This window comes from Ornithorhynchus anatinus, chromosome 7 (genome assembly GCF_004115215.2).
Source record: "Ornithorhynchus anatinus isolate Pmale09 chromosome 7, mOrnAna1.pri.v4, whole genome shotgun sequence".
Lineage (NCBI taxonomy): Eukaryota > Metazoa > Chordata > Mammalia > Monotremata > Ornithorhynchidae > Ornithorhynchus > Ornithorhynchus anatinus.
In genome coordinates this window covers 13,501,653-13,514,910 of record NC_041734.1, presented here as the reverse complement: position 1 = coordinate 13,514,910, position 13,258 = coordinate 13,501,653, and the positions used below count along the sequence as shown (strand labels likewise).

Below are 13,258 nucleotides of genomic sequence, written 5' to 3'. Positions count from 1 at the left end.
TGTAAAATACTTATTGCTCTAGCAACATTTTAATACAAAGTAAAAATAAATAGCTACATTATATGGCCTTTTGAGATATTCAGCTTTGTGTGTGTGATATGATTTGCTGGAATTAAACTGGATGTTAAACTAGATATGCTTTAATTTGGGCATCTTGATGGAAACATCTAAATATCTCACTTTCTCATGTTCACTTTCAAGGGCATTATCACCATAACTCACTCAGGATTTGACTAATGACAATAATAATCAGCACTGATTACCAGCACTTTGTAAATCAGTCTACTCTTTTGAAATATGGCCACATAAAACACGCCTATGGATAAACAGCAGGTGACACACTCGGAAAACATCTCTTCAGCTCCCTCTTTTTCAGAGTAATTTTTCAAAATGTTAAGGATCACTTCAAGTTGTTAGTTATTTTTGTTTTTCAAACCATACCTATAATGGCTTTCTCCAAAGGTTAGTAAATTCTCAAAGTTCCAAAATATATTTTTATGACCTACCCAATACCTTGAGAAAAACAAACCTTTTCTCGTTTCTGTTCAACAACTCCTTTCTTGGCAAAAATCAAACTGAGCTTCTCTTGGTCCTTTAAAAAACGCCTCCTCAATCTTAGAATTTCTGTCCGTTCCTCTATTCCTAAAGTACATAGCTCAGTGTTACTATTTTTATCATCGTTGATGTTTGTTGATAATCTGTTAAGTGCTTTAACACTATTTCACAATTTTTTAAAACAACTTATGACTCATTCCATAAAGAAGCATCAGTTCAATATATTTCTGAAATAACATGCATACAGTTATAATAATAATTTTGATGGTATTTGTTAAGCGACTACTATGTGCCAGGCACTGTACAAAGTGCTGGAGCTGTACCTCTGCTACTCTATGAATGAGGTTACAAAGTGTTTCTTTTTATTAAATGGATAACATACATTAAGGGGGGGGGGGAACTATGGCTTTAAACAGTTTGTTTCTAGATATAAACTTAATTCTTGGAGATTTTCCCCACAAAACCCTTGTCCACTTATAAAAATCCCCAACAAGAAACTGCTTCCGTGGACAAGGTCCCAAAGATTTAAATTTAAACTTGGAAAAAAAAATGCATGAAAAGCCATAGTCCTTTTTCCCCTTAAGGCTGTCATAATCTGAAACCAATAGAGTGATGGTCTCTGCAGTGGTCTCCCGAATTAATGATAATGCTCTAATGACATGCCTTCCCTATCCCAGTCTCAACAACAACTCTAATTTCTCTTCAGGATGATGGCTTTACCTTTAGTCTTGCTATCCACTTCATCTCCTGGTAAGCCTACCCTTTTCTTCCCAAAATTGGGTCCCAATGGTTTAAAACCAGCCTTTTGGGTTCTGCTGCTTTTCTTGTGGGTAAAAAGCAAGGTAGACAAGGACTCAGATGATGTAGGACCTGGATAGTCAGTGAATGTATCGACACTGCTTCCAGTCAACCAATTAAAAGAGTTTCTCCCATCTGAAAAAGAGAAATACCTTTACCGAGACACCAAAAATCAGACACAAAGAACATCTTTGTTTTTGTAGAATATGGCTTCAACATAGCATTTGGTTCCAAGCAATCTCAGGTGTACCTTTTACAGAAATCCTGGAATTTTGTACTAAATATTGCACTTTGCAAACTAATCACAACAATAATAATAATAATAATTGTGGTATTTGTTATGTGCTTACTCTGTGCCAGGCACTGCTCTAAGCACTGGGGTGGATACAAAGTAATTGGGCTGGGCAGAGTCCTTGTCCCACACAGGGCTCACAGACTCAATCCTCATTTTACAGATGAGGCAAATGAGGCACAGAGAATTTGTGACTTGCCCAAGGTCACAAAGCAGGGAAGTGCTGGAGGAAGCTTTAGAACCAGGTCCTTCGGACTCCCAGGTCCGAGCTCTACTCACTAAGGCACAGTGCTTCTCAAAAGAAAGGGCAAGATAGATTGAACCTAACATACAGAAAATCCATATTATTGATTCATTTCTACCTGGAATACTTCATTAACTTTCAAAAATATTAAATCGGTTTGGCTTATAGGACAAAAGGGAGTAAAACTAATGCAATTAAAAAAAATCAGTCACTCAATCTATGGTATCAACTATTAAACACTTGGGAAAGTACCATACAATAGAGATGGTACGCACAATATCTGCCCACAAGGAGCTTACAGTCTAGAGTGGAAGACAGAAGTCTAGAGGGGGAATAAAAATAAACTAAAATAAATAAATAAAATAAAAATTTACTTTTTTATAAACTCCTGACCATGAAAGCCCTGGAACCATGATACATGTTTAAAAGGAAAGTTTAGAGATCTACTTACCTGTATTTTGGGTAGGAGTAAATTCATACTGTTGGGTAGCTCTTAATTGGCCAAGTAATAACCCCTGGCCTGGAAGCAATCCTTCTTGTGATCTACTCCGGAGAGCACTCTGGGATGCTTGCGTCTCAACAAACATTGGTGTGAGAACAGTACTACGGAAACGCCAGTTAGAATCGATTGTGTATTCCTGCGAGTGTAAGTGAAAAGTTCAATGTCACTCCCATTTTCCTCTCAAGAAAATGCTAGAATTTATCAATCAAAATTCTTCTCAACAAAACTTGGCTTTAAGAAAAGTCGTTTTCTAAAGATTTTTATTAACTTTAGATGTTTCTTCCAAACAGTGGTGTAGTCTATTTTTTCAGACCTCTTTGGTTTCAGATTAACAAAATATATTTTCAACAATGAATCCTCAAAAACAATAGCCTCAGCAAATGAAAATCTACATCTTAACATTTCTTTATTGGTACTTCTGAAAAATGGTAGTCATTTCTGAAATTTTTGGTTTCACAGTTCTAAAAAGTATCACTTAGCCAACTTCACTGTACATTGGGTCATAATGTAATTTTATGTAATTAATATGCAGACCTAGTGGGTCATATTGCACAGTATAGAGGATTTCTAAGATCCCAACACACCAAAATTTTCCCTGGACATTTTTGATGTCTCTTTGCAGCTTTTCACTATTGTCATTTTATCTATCAATCATAAAAAGCTACTGAACATTTACTGAGACATATCCCATAACACTTTACCTGAAATTTGCATTCTGAAAGGGGATGTTCAAATATGTGCCTTGAATAATCTGGGCTCTTGCTAGTCATTTCAAGCAGAAAATTTGTTACTAAGCTCAAATAGTGCATTTCTATTTTGGTAGAATAAAAGGAATTGAGAGCTAACATACGATCCAGGATATTTGATGGTAACCTAGTTTCATTACTCCAGAAATTCCGAACAATTAATCTGTAAAACAGAAAGAAAACATCAATTGGATATTTTAAATATGTGAGGGAATGGGCTTGGTTTAGTTAGCAAAAAAGCACATAATCTTCAATTCCTCACCATTAACTTTATATCTTGACTTTTCACTAAACTGTTAAGGGATTAAATTTTAAGTGCCTAAAATACCATAGATCAAGTTTATGGTTTCTAGAGTGGCTAAATTACCTAGATTTCTAAAACTGCGGCATAGCACATGGTCAAATTAGCCTACTTTTACTTACACATAAATATAACAGTGATACTCATTTCACCCAAATAATCCCTCTGAGTTGTACACTTGTATGATCATTTCTCTTTCTATTCCCATGAACCTGATTAACTTCAAACAATATCAATAAGAGGCTTTACTCCAGGCTTGCAAATTCTCCTGTACTACACAAACATGTGCAGTCGTCTTAGAACATGAAGCTAGTGGATAAATTACTCAAGTTACTTTAAATATTAGATCAAAATGACAGGATTCATGACGAGAGGTTGCCTGGAAGTCGATAAAGTGCACTTTCTCGTCCATTGGTAGTAGGGGAAATTGCAGTTTCAGGTGGAAAAGGTGGAGCAAGTAGAGAAATTGGTCAGGAATGGCGTGGGTGAAAAGAAGAGGCAGACTCCTAGAGAGGCCTTTCTATGGAGATTTTTCAAAAAAAACTTTTAAATTGTGAAGGAAAAATAAATAGTGTTCCACTCCAACTAAATTTGTTGACACCTGAGAACAACAGAGAGCAGTTTGCTGAAGGAGGGGGGTGATAACTTGTTGTGTAACAAAAATGCCATTTAGGTTTTCTAATTATACTGTCACCAAAGAGTCACAACATTCATTCATTCATTACGTATTCCAAGTTGCTTTGAGGTTAACTGAACTTTCTGTAACCTTCATTTCACTGAAAAATCAGGACTGCTGTAGGAAAAGGAAATGTTACTTAGTAACTATCAAGAAGTATCTGAAACCTTTGAAGTTAGATATATTATTGCTAAATATGAAATAGATTTTGAAGGAAAAAACCATTCAGCTAGATCGTCTCACTAGAAAGACTAACATACTGTAGCCCGTGGTTCTCATCAACCAGTCCTTGAAGCAGTATTTCTTTTGCCAATTTAAACACTTCCCGACTCTCCTCGTCAGCTTGGCTTTCTGGATCTCTGTTGAAAACATTTTTTTTTTAATTTAAAGAGTAAAGTGTTAGTGACTTCTTTGCCAGTTGCAAAGTGGTACAAATAAGAAAAACAAGTGTCACACAGAGCCCCAAGTGCTTCTGCTTTTAATTATCTTAAAATAAGGAGTGACTATTCTCAGTATGCACGCCATTAATAACACAGTGAAATCTGACTATGTTTTACCGCCCCTTGCTGGTCTAGTCATGGAAAAGCACTCTTGGTAAGCAGGGGGTTGATGAAGTTTCTATGGGGAGATTTTCCCATTTTACCCAGCCAGAAATGTCCCTACAACATTTCGTTTGCACTGAAAACAGTGTAGAAAACAAAGAGAAAACATAGTCATTACCCAAGAATTCACAGCTATGAGGACGATTTAATGAACTGGTTTTTCTAATTCAGTTTTGTGTCTTAAGCTCAAGGTTCAAAACTTCAATTTAATGGCAGTTCAGCTCCTTTAGAAATACTTTAGGGTTCTAAATGCACCACCACTGCCATCGGTGATTATTTTTTGTCTTTCGGTTTGCAGTTCTGCACTACAAATTCTTACCTGTAGTTGTCATGAATCCACATCAAAATATTATACATTTGTTCCCGACAGACCGGAGATGGGTGAGAAATGAACTCTACAACAACATTTAGAAGTTCTCGTAGTTCTCCTGGTTTCAGTTTTGCCAGCATCTTATAAATTATATCCAAACAAACCCGCTGTCTCTCATCATCCCTAAAAAAAAAATTAAAATAAAAAACAAAAAATTTTAGTTGTTCTATCTGCATCATAGGCATGCCTACTAAAAATGAAGAGAATTACATTTCCAGAAAATACCTTAAACAAACAGTGTTAGAAAAACATAGTCTTGCTTTCACCATGAGTAGGATTTTCCAGGGACAAAATTCCAAACACATTACTCTTCCTGTGACATTCTGCCACGGACTTATAGTTTGCTTCTACATGAGGATTTAAATAACTAAGTAGAACAATATCTAGATTTACACTGGTCCACCACTATGTCCTTATACCTGCCTTCCATTCACATTTATATACCCCTTTTTGGGAAAAAGCCGTTTTGGTGTCTCTATCAGTTTTTTGGTCTTATATCACACAATTTCTGGAGAGAGTTTCCTACGATTAATCTTTCTAATTAAATTCTAATTTCTTTAGAAATGAATTAATTTCTAAAGAACCAAGATAGTGCTCGGCCCTCAGGGAAAGATCTATAAACATTAATTGCTAATGAACTGATGAGCTACCTAAGCACCAAGTAAAAGCTGTGAAGCAGCATGTGATTCATGTGTTTTCTCAAGGAACAATTTCAAAAGTATGCTTGAAACAAATACACAAAGACAACTTTCTAGACACCCCAAATGCCTAACTGCAAGGAGTGATAAAGAAAGACTCACTCAGATCTTGTGAACAGGCTGATAAAGCAATGTAGATTAGTACTATTTCCCCACTCACCTGTGTCTCATGACCTGGGCGAAATCCTTACTCTTTAGCTGTAAGTAGAGGTCAGTTATTTCCTCTGCCCGGCAAAGCACCACTTCCAAGCAGAAGGTTTTCATCACTCCATGAAGTTTTGGCAGCAAAAAGAACACAGCATTCAAAAACCTTGAATCGAGAGAACGCATGAGATTAGGGAAGGGTTCAAACCTCCCCCACCCACAGGTGAATAGTATCCATGGCTCATTAACCTACCTATCAGCAAGAGGTGGAAAGTTCTTCACTGCTTTATTCAAGCACACAATAAATTTGTCCTCTCTAGAATTTTGATGCTGCTTTAATTGTTTTACAATCAATTCACAGATTGAATCCTCTAGCATCTGAAAAAATCAAACTTACTTTCAAACACCAAAAACATAAAATTCAAGAGTATTTATTATGACAATAAATTTTATTTTGACTTTATGGATCAACGTGAGTAAAAAGGTAATGGTTACCTAGGAATACAAAAATAACAGAGCCCAACAGCAGAATGCTGGCAGCTACATAATTTTTTCCAATTTCTGACTATTCGCCAACATTTACAACACTAAAAATATAAACTGCATGAGACTAAATATTTAAATTTAATGTAATGATTATACTTTAAAGTCGGCAAAAGAGGCTTTCTAAGACCTTGTTCTGATGATAAAAATTTGCTGTCCTGAGCAATTTTAAAGTGTAGGTAGAGAGTAAAATACAAAAATTAGTCTCCCTGTCATTTTTTCTTAAATTTCCAGAAGAGAAAAATGTTATATCGCTTACATTAAAGTCCTTTAACAAGAAGTGGCTTCAATTTAGAGACTGGTAAATGGAGAAGGGAAACTCAATATAAACTCATTAGTAGGGGGTTATCACACATACATTATTAAGGGCCCAAAATAGCAATATGGATTCCAGTTGGATTGATTCATCCTACACTGAAATCCCACAACTAGAAGTTCTGCTATGGCCAGAGAAGCAGCGAGGCCTAGTGGACCCTGGGTAAGTCACTTCATTTCTCTGTGCTTCAGTTACCTCATCTTTAAAAATGGGGATTAATGTTGTGATCCCACATGGGACAAGGACTGGGTCCAACCTGACTAGCTTGTGATTACCCCAGTGCTTAGTACAGTGCCTGGCACATAGTAAGCACTTAACAAAGACCATACAAAAATGGTGCAAACTGTAAACTCCTCAGGGGCAGGGACTGTTCCTTCTTCCTCTGTTGTACCATCTCAAGTGCTCAGTACAGCAGTCTACACCCAGAAGGAGTTCAGTAAATACTATTGATTGGACAACTTGAATTTTTCATTTTTACTCTTTAACAGCAAGGTGGGAGAAATAAGAGTAGCAAACAATTTACACCTAAATACCAAGAGTCAATCTATATTAAATTTATAAAGAGAATGCAATTTACTTACAGTTTCCTTCTCAGACACATATTGAAGAGTTAGTCCTAGAACTTCTGCTGCAGCTGCATAGACTTCCTTATACTTAACTAAGGACAGATTATTGGCCAAAGCTTGAAAGTATCTAATAATAAGGAAAATACATCCATTCACCTTACAGCTTAGTTTGCTATTTCAGAAAATCTAACAATAGAATTATGTCAAACCTACAGATTCAATGAGAAGTGGATAAAGTGGGGTGGTACTAGACTAAGAGGGGCTCTTTGCAGTTCCTAGGCCCCAGTTTTGGAATAGTCACTGGCTTGACTGAGCAATTCATAACACAGGTTCCACTAATGAAACCTGGCATGAAACAGGTATTTCATATTTTAAAGGAGAGAGCAGGAACTGCTGGAGAGAGAGACCAAAAGCAGGAAGTGGTCCAATTCCAAGTGAGAAAAATCAACATTAATACTTAGAGAACAGAAACTCCCAGTTATGGTTCCTCTATGCTAGTTCCTACCTCAAATTGATAGTTCCCAAATCATCTCACACACTCCCATAATGCAGTCTGCCAACCAGATTTTCTCTTAACCCAGCTTCCTGAACTGAAAATCCATGATGTTTCTTATTTTGGTTCTGATTCTTGATATGAATAAAACTTAAAACACTGATGAGTCTTATTCCCTTGAGTTTGAGCACAGCTGTATTTCTGACTAATGACAATAATGACAATAACTGTGGTATCTGTTAAGTGATTTCAATGTGCCATGCACTGTACTAAGCACTGGGGTAGATAAAGTACAATCGTATCAGAGTCCCTGTCTCACATGGTTCACAGTCTAAGGGGGAGGAAGATGAGTAGGCAACCTCCATTTTACAGACAAAACAAAGGCACAGAGAAGTTAAGTGACTTGCTCAAGGTCACACAACACACAAGTGGCTGAGCCAGGATTAGAACCCAGATCCCTGACTCACAGACCCACACTCTTTCCACTGGCTATGAATACATGTACGTGTTTCTCACCTTGCACTGTCTATGCCGCACTTTGGATCATACGGTGGCAAATTGTTGGCCAGAACTATTCCTAATAACTGAATTCCCACTGAATTGTCTTTTGTGTTGGGATCACCAGTAGCAAACTTTTCAAATATTAACCTGAAATATAAAGGTTTAGAGAAAAATTGTGATATCAATGTAAATTACAAGTGGCAGATCAAACGTACTCTAAATAACCACCTAAAAATATCCAGACCTATACAAGCGTTTTGTTTTCCTGCATCCATCCATATCCCCCTCATTAAATTGTTCTTTGTTCCCACTCTGGTTTCTCTGAGCTGCTGTAACTGCCTTACATAAATGGTTCCTTAAATAAAAAGCACCCAGATTGATCAAACCTCTACTACTTCCTTCATCAGTCTTTTCACTTGTACAATAAGTTCTTTCTATAACTCGATGTCTTATTCAGTAACCAGCTTGATCCCCCAGTTACAGTTGCACAAGCTAATACTAAGCAATGGGTAAGGCCACAGGGGCTCACTATTCTTGGTCCAAAAGCTGACTTACTGTTTAATACTGAAAAAGCTTATATACTTTAGCAAACTTTGGATGTTCAACATAGCACTTGGTCTCAGTCTCGGAAATAAGAAAAAGAGTATAATATCACCTTCTCTTAGAAGGCTGATGTGGAGAAAGGAATGGTCAATAATAACATAAGCATTTTATAGAAATGCTACCCCACTTTCAACATTATCCTTCCTTCCATTTCCAAATGCATTTCCATATTCAAATGGCCTTCTAAAAAGGTGTCCATTCTTCCTGCTCTCATTTTATGAATTCAGTTCTGTGAAAATAAAATGCTTAAATCCCTGCTAGATTTGTACCTGTAAGGTATGGATAAGCAGTCTTTCCAGCATTCCACCACTGTTTTAATGATTTCCAAGTTGTGCCTGAACACAGCTCTTTTCTGATGAAACACATGCTTCATCAAGAATTCAAGTAATCGGTTTGCTAGCAGCTCGTCTTTAGTAACACCCTGGAAAAAAAGAGGAATGCATGTTCATTTGCAGTATTTTCATACGGTAAGATTATTTTATCTGCAAAGTCAAATTCAAGCAAGAAGTTTATTTTTTAAGATTTCAATCCTCTGTTGTCACAAGACCCAGGAATGAAAAATATTTTCATTGTCATTTGAAACACAATTTTCTTCTATTTATATATTCTGTGTTCCTGTTTAACACAAAAATGGAAGAAAAATGGATTCACCATAATTTCCAGTGAGAAAACAATTTCGTTCATTTTCACCAAAAGGCAATAAACAACTGCTTTTAAGAAGTGAAAGGAAAAAAAAGATAAATTCCCTTTAAGCAATGTAAAGACTTCTTGGGCTTTTTATCTGATTGCATTTTGATTCCAGGGTGTTTAAACAGTCCAAAGTAGGTGTCTCAAACCAATGAAGGCAAAAAGTTCCAACACAAATCAAGAACATAAATGGACTTTTCCATGTCTTTCTTCAGAAATTAAAACATACTGTAAAGTAGGAAAACTATAATGTGGTCAGTAGCCCCCAGCTCATAACCCAAGATCTCACGTCCAGTGCATTGTTCAGCTGCTATGCTCACACCAGCACACCAGAAGCCCTCTACTTCCCCCTGCTAGTCACCACTGTCCCAAGCTACCCATTCTCCACTGCCCATCGTTTCCTCTCACTGAAGGTGGGAGGGAATTATGTCTGCTGGGACTTATAAACCTGGCACATTCCCCATCTTCCTTCCACCCTGGCATTAAACATTAATGGGACTATGTTATCATTGGTAGCACTTCAATAATGAGAGATGATATTTCTGCAGAAACCACTTTGGGCACTGAACATATTGTTTCCTCAAAAAATCTTCTCAAATTAGGGAAGAAGGAAATGAAAAAACAGTATCAAAACACTGCCAAAATGATAAATTAACACATCAAATCCTTACTGTAGGGGTGGCTATGCTTGTCCATGAAAGAACAGTAGCTACTATCTCAACGACCATGTAGTGAATTCCTTCTCCTCCATTTTCCCCGGAAACAACCAACTGGAGCAAGGGGCCGAGCCAATGCCTTGCATATGGCCGAAAAACCTAAAGGGAAAACACAATCCACAAATAAATATGTCAGAGGCAACTCACATCAAGACCAAATCTACCATGAAGGAGACAGAGTGAAGCAATTGAGCCTGGATCTTAAATACTGAAAACTATACAAGATACTTAAAACTACAACTTTATCATTGACCTCTGTCATGGCCTTATTTCGAAAATACTCTTTAGTTGTGTGATTGCGGTATGAATGGTACTCAAAGATCAGACTGCTCCCAGGGGTTAATTTCAATATGAAAACTTGCTGGGGGTTGGGGTGGGGTGGCTCACAATCTAAAATTATAAATCATATAAATTCAGGAGACAATTCAAACATGAGCACTAACAAATGGACCAGTGAAAAAACCACAGCCCTGGACAATAAAGAGGCTTGATTTCTTGGCCCAGGTCGGAGTAGACTGCTAAGACTCTGCCATCAGCGATGAACATTTCTGACCAGAGAACTCCCCACGGGGTGGACATGCATAGCAAGAATCTGGAAAAGTAGTAGGTTAACACGGAAGGTGAAGACTACAGCTGCTACCAAGCCAACGCCTGCCAGGTAACAGTGCTATGATGGCAGCACTGGCAACAGAAATGGATCCTGTATGTAAAAAACACTCTCCTATGAATCAACATCTTAACAGGGCAGGAAAGTCTGCGTACGCTGATGAAACTTAGAGCTAGTCCTATGGGACTGCCCAAAATGGAGAGGTCTATGCTGAAACGTCAAAGTTGCTTCACCTGGCTGGGTAGCAGCGGCACCGGAAAGGGCCAGAGGCAAATGATCAAGGGATCAAAACACTGATCAAAGACAAGAGGAGAGACTCAAGTTTTTACTATGTGGAAGAAGGTAATGGTAAACCGCTTCCATATCTTTATGAAGAAAACCCTTTGGAACACATATCAGGATGACTTTATGACATAAGAGGGTGCGTCTATGGAGTCGCTAATGGTTGGAAACCACTCGGCGGCATTTGAAGATGTAAAAAAAAAAAAATACCCTTTTGCAACACCTGCCTAGGTTGTTCACTGCATTCCTTGCCCCAGAGGGAATAGGACCGACTGGCAGAGATGAAAGCAGGTGAGCTGTACTGCGTAAAGCACTGTCACTATCACCGATTCCTTCATCTAGTTCTCCAATCTCAAGATTCAGGGCCAAGGCTCAAACAGGGTTCTCAACAGAAGACTCCATCAGGTCTTCCCTACTCCCTCTCACTTCCACATCACCCTTGCACTTGGATTCGTTCACGCACTTGGTATTCACCTCACGCTCATGAGTACTTATCTTCATATCTGTAATTCATTTTAATGCCTGCCTCTCCCTCTAGATTGTAAGCTCCTTCATTCGATAGTATTTATTGAGCACTTACTGTATACAAAGCACCGTATGAAGCGCCTGGGAGAGGACAATACAACAAAAAACAGACACATTCCCTGCCCACAACAAACTTACAGTCTAGAGAGGGAACATATATTTAACATTAACTACAGACTTGTACATAAGTGCTGTGGGGCAGAGAACGTGTCTACCAACACTGTCGCATTACACTCTCCCAAGCATTTAGTACAGTACTCTGCACACGATAAGCACTCAATAAATATCACTGATTGATTGGAATGATAAGTTTTGTATGATTCTTCTGAAATAAACTTTGATTAGCCGTGTCCCTCCCACCTCAATTTCCCTTTAGAAAGTGATATTTGGGTGCTGTCTTGGGGCCTCAATGGGCTGCCTTTTCAGGCTTACAATGGGGAGGACCAGCATGGACATACCACATAGCTGAAAGTCTGTCTCGGGGTTGCGGATATGGGTGGACAATTCCTAGAGAGCATAAGCAGAAAGCAGGGTGTTCCGTAAACATGCATAGGCAGGGAACGCGTCTGCTAATTCTGTTGTATTGTGCTTTCCCAAGTGCTTAGGACAGTGTTCTGTACATAGTAAATGCTCAATAAAAACCACTGATTGATAGACTGATAGAAAGGCTCACTCAGTATCAACTGGAGCAAAAGGAAAGGATGAGGTTGAGGTGGGCTCAATTCCCCTGTGCCACCTGGAACTGCAAGGGGAGAACTGAATATAATAAAGAATGAGGTGAGAATCCCACATAGATTTCAGATTCTCTTCTTCTGCCTTTCCGCTTTTCAATATAATTTATTTTGTTAATATGCACCTAAAAATCAAAAGTAACACACTTACTTCTTCAGTATTAGCAATGAGCTTTGCTAAGAAGAGACGAATGTTTAGTGCGCCCAAAGGGTTTGCCAATTTGCCATGCAGAAATTTCATCCATGGGGGGAGATTTGTTGATCCTGATCCCTGAAAACAAAATATTTTATTGATTTATATGCAAATTATTAAATCAAGGGAATAAAATTTCTCATATTTTTTTATTCAGGGGTGACATAATATCTGAACTTTTTATATGTCTGCTTATTCCATTTCTGTGACAGATAATTAGTGCCAAGCTTCAAATACAAGCACTTATTTCATATTGTAATAAACAAGACCAATAAAGACATATTCATAATGGTAAAGCTGTATCTTATGCACCTCTTCTACTTTTGGAGTGATCTGGTTATTCTGCATGTGCTTAATCAGAGCTGTCATAGTTGCCATACATTCATGCTGATTGAGTTCATCCATTTCTAATTCCAATACATCGCTTTGAGTCACAGGATCTCTATATTCCTAATAAAGTGGAAAAATTCGAAGATTAAGTAAATTTTAAATTTCTACATACCCCATATTCCATTAAATTTTTGAACAAAGTTTTATATGCAGACAATTTCTAATTAAGATCAAACA

The 13,258-nt window shown here is 37.7% G+C and overlaps 1 protein-coding gene across 3 annotated transcripts in view; it reads right to left on the bottom strand.

The window, feature by feature from the left end:
• The window catches only part of PRKDC (protein kinase, DNA-activated, catalytic subunit), a 126,427-nt gene that overhangs the window by 55,963 nt on the left and 57,206 nt on the right, over positions 1–13,258 (bottom strand). For all 3 annotated transcript variants that reach the window (XM_029069344.1, XM_029069345.1, XM_029069346.1), the window contains exons 47-60: positions 13,004–13,141; positions 12,650–12,769; positions 10,309–10,452; positions 9,220–9,371; positions 8,363–8,494; positions 7,369–7,480; positions 6,182–6,306; positions 5,945–6,094; positions 5,036–5,209; positions 4,375–4,473; positions 3,093–3,300; positions 2,341–2,527; positions 1,276–1,488; positions 530–642 (exon numbers count right to left, since the gene is read on the bottom strand). In XM_029069344.1, the coding sequence (XP_028925177.1) occupies positions 530–642; positions 1,276–1,488; positions 2,341–2,527; positions 3,093–3,300; positions 4,375–4,473; positions 5,036–5,209; positions 5,945–6,094; positions 6,182–6,306; positions 7,369–7,480; positions 8,363–8,494; positions 9,220–9,371; positions 10,309–10,452; positions 12,650–12,769; positions 13,004–13,141 (2,067 nt within the window). The remainder of the gene's footprint in view (positions 1–529; positions 643–1,275; positions 1,489–2,340; positions 2,528–3,092; positions 3,301–4,374; positions 4,474–5,035; positions 5,210–5,944; positions 6,095–6,181; positions 6,307–7,368; positions 7,481–8,362; positions 8,495–9,219; positions 9,372–10,308; positions 10,453–12,649; positions 12,770–13,003; positions 13,142–13,258) is intronic.